Source organism: Pollicipes pollicipes, unplaced genomic scaffold, assembly GCF_011947565.3.
Source record: "Pollicipes pollicipes isolate AB1234 unplaced genomic scaffold, Ppol_2.1 Scaffold_4740;HRSCAF=5597_pilon_pilon_pilon, whole genome shotgun sequence".
Lineage (NCBI taxonomy): Eukaryota > Metazoa > Arthropoda > Thecostraca > Pollicipedomorpha > Pollicipedidae > Pollicipes > Pollicipes pollicipes.
The window spans coordinates 28,150,647-28,158,286 of record NW_023596545.1 but is presented as its reverse complement, the minus strand read 5'-3'; the positions used below and the strand labels follow the sequence as shown (position 1 = coordinate 28,158,286).

The following is a 7,640-nucleotide window of genomic DNA, read 5'->3' as shown; positions in this document are numbered from 1 at the left end:
TGTCAGATGTGAAGCGAACAAAAGGCACGCACATTTAAGTCGTCAACTGGACACACCTTTAAACATTATCAAAACATGGCGAGATGTGAAAGCAGCGAAACACCACATGCAGATCTATGTCTACTTCACACTTCACCATGCTAAGAAGTCGAAGGCCAAAAAGTGTGCCACTGGAAGCTCTCACATAAGCTTAAGCCCGTCCACTAGTAGCAGAACGACTCTTACAATGACCGAAATATGCCGCGTCCACCGCCACAAGGACGCTGCGGTGCAGAAAAGGCAGTACCAAAATAGACCCATAGAGCAATACCCTGTTGGTAGAAAGAACAGAGATACGATGCACGTCGTTCCGCATTTTCCAGCGACAGTAATTATAAACCCCGAATTAAATCGTCATATTAATGTAGCGCTGCCCTCTTCAACCTTGCAATACATAGCGAACACCACATGGCTACCTGTGTAAGGCTCTTGTAGTACTCGGGGTTCCACCGCAAATAGCTAACAGGCTTAAACCACTCACAGGCGAAAACAATCCATGCCAACCAAATCAAAACCCAGGACACCGCAACGGTTTTCCTAGACTGGCAGCGAAGTCGGTAAACCTACGCGGCCTCGTACAAGGGTTTCAGATGAAATCCGCCCATTCGGCACACGTCTAAATCTATCAACTTTGAAAGGAACCGCACACAAGCTTCCGACCGGGATCAGTCGCAACATGTCGGCCGGCTCTAAGCACGCGCTGATCTTTTAGAGATTCCATACGAATGTTTTAAAGAGCACATTCTTCCCGCCGTCTCCACGATCTTTTGAATTCAAAGCACCGGTGAGCCGACGCAATCTTGACAGGGGCGCTGATCTCTCTACTGAGTGACCGTTGCGGCTCCTGTTAAAGCGAGCAAGGACGCCCGGCCGAAGAGGCTGGCCGGCGCGAGGCCTCCCCGCCGCCGTCCCTACAGCACCGCGGACATGCCCCGCGCTGGCCGGCGCGAGGCCTCCCCGCCGCCGTCCCTACAGCACCGCGGACATGCCCCGCGCTGGCCGGCGCGAGGCCTCCCCGCCGCCGTCCCCACAGCACCGCGGACATGCCCCGCGCTGGCCGGCGCGAGGCCTCCCCGCCGCCGTCCCCACAGCACCGCGGACATGCCCCGCGCTGGCCAGCGCGAGGCCTCCCCGCCGCCGTCCCTACAGCACCGCGGACATGCCCCGCGCTGGCCGGCGCGAGGCCTCCCCGCCGCCGTCCCTACAGCACCGCGGACATGCCCCACGCTGGCCGTTGGGAGCCACGCGGGCACGTCAGCCTCGAGCTACCCAGCACAGCACGGAGCAGACCACAGCGTGCGCACCGTGGTCACAGTGGCCAAGCCACCCGCGCAGCACGGCACGGCACGGCACGGCACGGCACGGCACGGCACGGCACGGCACGGCGCGGCGCGGCGCGGCGCGGCGCGGCACGGCACGGCGCAGCCCAGCACGGCACAGCATCGCATAGCAAGGCACAATACAACTCACGAGACGTCACCACAGACAGAGGTCAGCACGTACAGAGACGAACGGAGCCACGCACCACCGGCGACCCTCACCGCCGGAGCGGAGTCGATGCCTTGGTCGAGCGACGGCGCGACCCCACCATCCAGCTGCGAGGGGGGGGGGGGGAGGGGAGGGCCGCGGGTTCGGGGGTGCCGTCATCCGACAGCCAACGCACTGACGGCAGCCAGGCGGCACGCTCCACTCAGCCATACGGCACGCTCCACCATTTCAGAGGACGAATGGAGGGGGAAATGGGGGGGGGGAGAACGAGAGGGGGGGGGGGGGAGAGAAACGGGGGGGGGAGGGGGGCCGACGCGCAGCCGACGGACCCGCCACTTCATGCCTGAGGCGTGCCGCCAACGCCCGCGCACCAGCCCATAACTTCGCACCGACCGAGCCGGACAGGGTACCCCACCGGGCTGGGGCGCGGCCGCGAGCGCAGGGCGTGCCGTGGTGTGGAGCTGATAAGTCGGCGGTGTCGGGACGGAGACCGGCTCGTAGCGGCCAGGGCAGGCGGTTGGTGCGCGCCACCAGGGTGTGGCAGTCGAAAAGAACACGTGAAAAGCAGACTGGGAACAGATGGCCGCAACCAGCAGGTAAAAGTGGTCAAGTCGCTGTCATTTAGTGGGGTGTTCACAGCACACTTCATATCAATGACAATATGGTCAGTGGTATGCTATGATATTCCGGGAAGCCTGCTCACCAAGAGACATTCTGCATTAGGCTTCGAAACTGGGAATGGGGGGTGAAAACAGGCGAGGTGGGGTAAACTGGTCATTCTTGTTACAGATGCCTAACACTTCTAGAAAGCATTAGGACAGAATACAGCGGAGCAATATTTCATAAACATCATGGTCGAGCAGCAAACAAATAACGCAGACCCGAATCCCAGCTCCCTCGCCCACGAGCACATGCCTGCGACCTCCCGGGATCCAAATGCGTCAACAGCCCACCCTCCTGGCGACGCGCTGAGGCAGAAATTCCCCAAGTTGCCGGTAGGTGGCGATGGCATCGCCGCTGTTCAGTAAGCTGGGGTCGACGCCTGCTGCGTGGTCTGCGTGGCGCTGCGTGTTGTGCCGTGCCTCCACGCGTTGTACATGATGAACGCGTCAATGCCGTACAGCACCATTGCCACGAAGCCAAAGAACTGCCGGCAGGCATACAAATGTTGGCACATGACTAGACTGTTGGCATTGGTGTTGATGGTGGTGGTTTGGTGCTGAGGGCTCGCCGGCATCGCGGCCACTTAACAGCCAACCGAAGTCCAACGCCATCCACGCGATCATTCGGCGCACGCTGACTGGCAAAAGCGAACATGCCATTGCTGACATGACAGCGCTGAGCTAGTGCTAAAACGCCATATAAACAATAGTTGTGTGTCAATTGATCGTGGAGAGAAGGGAGGGGGGGGGGGGGGGAGGGCTAAAAATCAAGGAAAACTGTGCAGCGCATTTATCTTCTGTTCCCCCAGTACCTACCCCAGCTGCGATGTAGGCGCCCCCGTTGCTGAATTTGCTGCCTAACACCACGCACGCAATGGCGGCGGCAAAGAAGAAGAAGGACCAGAGAGCAGCATACACCATCTCCTGCGGTGACCGCGGGAAGCGTTAGTTCATCAGTCAGTCACTCGGCGGCTCAAGGTCGGCGACAGTGTACCCGGACGCCAGAGGATGCCGGCAGATTTCCTGTCCACCCCCGGCCCCAGTCCAGCTACCATCGCGCCCGTCGCGAAACGAACGATGCCGGAAGGCCGTCCCAGTTCCACCAGGAGAGGATAGGACCTTGACAGCTGCACGCAGCCGGCAATCATCGCGCATGCAGCCGCTGTCATCGTCGGCGCATTCGGTTCGATGCGCTGGCGCCGCCACCCAGCGAATGTCCCCTACCACAACACAGCCTCCGACGGCCGAGCGCGACGCCCACCTCCCCTTCCGAGCGACGTTACGCATTCACCACTGACTGTGACGCTCCTGTCGGCCGCCCGCCAGACGCCGTCACGATGTGCAGCGCCACCCCCGTTCTCCCGGCAGCGGCTGGAGGCCACTCACCACGAAGTTGAGGCGCAGCGTTCCGGCCATCTTGTCGCGCAGGTGGACCACGTAAAGCACCATCATCACCAGCGCCACCACGATGCCCACCGAGGAGAGGAAGTAGAAGAAGCCAGCCTGGCTAATGTACGGGTTGGGCGCACACGAGACGCAGATGAGACCGATCAAGCAGACCAGCTGCGGCAGAGGGCACGGCACAGGCTCAGGGGATAGCAAACAGGACCGCACGGGCGGGAGGCGGCGGCGGCGGAGGCGCCAGTCACCGGACGCGCTCGTTCTCATAAGCATCGCGTGCGAATCGGACGTTAACACCCGTGCGCTACAACCGTTCGCGACATTCCCGCGGGAACAGTGAGACGCGGCCATCCGTGCGGCTAAGTCCACATAACTCCACGTGAAATCAACCGACCGGCATATGACGCAGACAAAACATTACCCAGCCTCTCAGCACGCTGCACACGTGGCCAGTAGGCCGCGAGGATCATCTCAAGCAGACAGCATAAGAGCCCGATGCTCACGGCTAAGCTTACGACACCAGGCCAGCCCCTGAGAATCCCCTCCCCACTTACCACCTCCCCGATCTTGAGGAGCACCTCCCTAGAGCGGAACATGGACTTGTCGAAGAACACCGTCCTGGTGGTGGTGGTGGTGGTGGTTGCGTACGTGTTCGGCATGCCACCCTCCATCGTTCAGCGCCTGTCGACAGCGTCGGACGACGTCACGAGCGCGGCCGCCACCGCCAGTCGAACAGGCCCATTGTCAATGTGGCGCGCAGGACGCGCCAAGGCCGAACGTGCTCGTTTAGCAACTGGCTCAAGCCTGGCAGCTGGAGCAGCATGACAGCCGGAGTTGGCAGCCATCACACTAACAACGTGACTGTTGTCTTCTTTCCCGCGCTCACTGCACTGACTTCATAAAAACAAGGTTTGGCTTACTACTTACCAGCCAATAGCAACGCACCATATGACTCGCACACTTACTTCCAATGCTGGTTAAAAGGTGAAGCAAGATGACACGTAGTAACACGTAGTAGTTTCACGTAGTAATTGCACAACACTTGACACACCATGGTGTTTCGTGAAGTTTTCATGATGACAAATCATGACGTTTTCTTAAGTATAAAGGTGTCCAGTGAGGAAGATTAAAAGTCCTTCTCCAAACACCAGCATTTCCCTGAAGTTCCAAAGGGCAAAGTGTCGCGAGCGGCCGAGCTCGGTAAAACCATGTGATTCATGACAGCATTTCCCGGGAGCGATCCCGGGCGACAGTTCGGGTCACTGACCCTGCCACCTGTACGCCATTAAACACGCAGGCACACTTGGAATCAGGTGTCGCGCCAGTGTCTCTTTCCTCGATAGCAAACGCGTGTGAGCATTGCGAGCAGTTAGGAACATATCAGTCGGTATTCTAAGCCAAAAGTATCAAAAGGCAACAACCTTTGCCATCTACAAAACTGACATATTTCAATACAGATGGAAGTAAAAATGTGCCTCGCACGCTGTTAGCAAAGCGAGATGTCATACATGGCGGCCACTTGGAATAATTCTGATCCGCTGCTTGTGTGTCTGTTTATGAGGTCTGGATGTGTGTTCAAACTTCCCAGCGTGTTGCGCCAAATCACACCTACGACTCTCTTGACGAGCAGCTCCATCCAGGGCGCCGGCTCGGCGGCAAGACTGTGATGCCAGTTTCGAATCGATCGGTGGCATGTGGCACGCACCGAGCGCCACCAGCAACACCTCTCCGCCAGAATGCGCATAATCGATGGTCAACAGTACAGGTCAGACAGAGGGTCAACCTTGGTAGAATGGTGACCACATCCAGCTGGGACAGGGCTGTTCCTCACACCTGGGGTGTGACCAAAGATCAGGCAACCGGCACAGCTGTGCCATTGTTGCCGACCTACAAGTGCTGAGACAGTGGAATTTGGCAGGTGGATAGCATAATGCATATCACTTGATGGACAGCTGTTTGAAGACCCAGGTTGCATGGGATGCTCATAGAGTCAAATCTGTTAAAGTCATGTCAAACATTTGAAGATATTGAAGCAAACACCAGATATGATGAAATAAGCAACTTATAACATTTGGTGTGATTTTGAGGTGCTCTTAACAACACAATTCATCTGTTCAGCAAACATACTCCTCAATATCTCACCCTTCAATCATATCATGTGTGTGCCATTGAGGCTTTAAGATGCACTAAGCTGCTGAGGCTATACAGCATCACCTGCCTCTCACCCTGGCAGGGAAGGGCGGGCACTGCGGGGAATCAACCTCATATGTCTGGTTTCCCAGACGCTGTAGTGGTAACACGACGTGTAAACCACTACACTATTCGCACCCAAGTTGATTATATCATCATACCTCGAATGACATGGATTGAAAGCCAATTGACAGCCATCATTAATTAAGAAATCATGCTCAAGAATCCCAGATATACAACTGAGCATGTGTTTCTCCTGGCCTTCACCACTGCATGGGCAATGGAATGACAGATTTTAATGACATTTTGAGGGTGTTATGGATGCCTGGGTGAGCTCAAAATAGTCCCCCTGAAATATTCTGCACATCTTCATATGCATGTATAGTTCAGAAACTAGAAGGGTCTAGGTCTCAGGAATGGCACAGCTATAAACTGCATGAAATGATCTAGATCGCTAAAGATTGCTATTGCTATTTCTAAAATGATTGCTATTTCAGTTCAAAATTCTACACAAATGCAGAACTCTGTTCAAAGGGAGTGTTCCACATGCATATAGGCTTTGATTTTGTTACTGTAGTTAGACATTCATTATGTGCACACAAATGATTACTGACCACTAATCAAACATCACAGGTTGTAGTACACTTTGTAAGGTCTGATTAGTTATTCACATTGCTGCCAGAGTACAAATGGTTCTCAAACATAGGAAAAAACAATAGGCATAAGCTGCAAGTAAGTATGATGCCACAATTGTCAATACAAATTATGGTAAAATATTGAACAAATTGCTTACCAACCAACCAAATTTGCAGACCTCACTTCTGGGATGTCAGGTTATTATGAAACTTGGACCCAAACCCAAAGTGGAGCTTCACAAACACTAACACACCTCCCCTGATGTTGGGTCTGGGCTGAGTGATCACAAGTTCATGAGTTGTTGGGATACACTGAGTTATCTGATGCAAAAACTATCAGTGCTCTGGTGGCCAAGCCAAGACCTAACCTCATACACTCAAGTGCACCACAAATCTGCATACAGCATGGCATCAGCATGGATAACCCACTTGTATCCCAACAGGCACTTGATTGATAATATTTTTCTTTTTATATGCCCTAATGCATTTATTAATGCACCTATAATAAACAGACATCTCTTCCATGAAGTACTACACAGAGTGTACGAAAAACGTAGAAACTTTTAATTACAAACCCGGACATCACCCGATCAATCGCGAAGCACTACGGGATCATGCGTCAAAGCGTCAGCGGCACATTTTTATTTCCCAAGCACTCGTAAGTTCCTTTCATGAAAAGAAAGAAGAATCTTCCTTTCACCTACCTTCCTGTATGGACAAACGGATCCTTTCGCCAGTTATTGGAAACAGGAATGGCAGGGCGTCAACCTACGAAAACGTGGGCGTAAGTGTGGGCGTGCCGGCGGAGTCTGCCGCCGTCAAGGTCAACATCACCGGATTTCAGCGCAGGGCTATGTTTCCCACACCATGCCTACCTTGGTATGCCACGAAAAGTTTAAAACGCAGATTTCACGGGTGTGTGCGCGCCAGTGCAGATTCTCTTCGAAAAATTTCAGCGGCCAGCAATTGCCACCTGCCTCGCCACTGACACGCCTAACCCCTCCACCTTGCGCAAGATTTAGGGTTGTGCGCCATGAATGTAAGAAGAGGGGCTGCACTCAGCTGATACCTTGTTGGACTGTTTTCTTTCCGTACTGGGACCCCAAAGAAGCCACCTGTACTATTTGCCCTGACAGTAAATTATGCAGTGTTTTTGCCATCTTCAACCCTCCCTCATCCCCCGATTACGCACTGATTATGCCGGACGACCGCTTCCCTTGGCTAC

At 54.6% G+C, this 7,640-nt stretch overlaps 1 protein-coding gene across 2 annotated transcripts; it reads right to left on the bottom strand.

The window, feature by feature from the left end:
* Nucleotides 1-1,813: 1,813 nt before the first annotated feature.
* On the bottom strand, nt 1,814-7,422 carry LOC119098732 (CKLF-like MARVEL transmembrane domain-containing protein 3). 2 transcript variants are annotated; one of them, XM_037221744.1, is made up of 5 exons: nt 7,291-7,422; nt 4,145-4,271; nt 3,576-3,752; nt 3,006-3,113; nt 1,814-2,674 (listed from the first exon to the last, which is right to left on the bottom strand). In XM_037221744.1, the coding sequence occupies exons 2-5, from the start codon at nt 4,259-4,261 to the stop codon at nt 2,549-2,551; spliced, it is 528 nt and encodes a 175-aa protein (XP_037077639.1). In that variant the 5' UTR covers nt 4,262-4,271; nt 7,291-7,422; the 3' UTR covers nt 1,814-2,548. The 2 variants fall into 2 exon arrangements, with proteins under 2 accessions (XP_037077639.1, XP_037077640.1); XM_037221745.1 differs by lacking the exon at nt 7,291-7,422 and adding an exon at nt 7,120-7,217.
* Nucleotides 7,423-7,640: the final 218 nt, after the last annotated feature.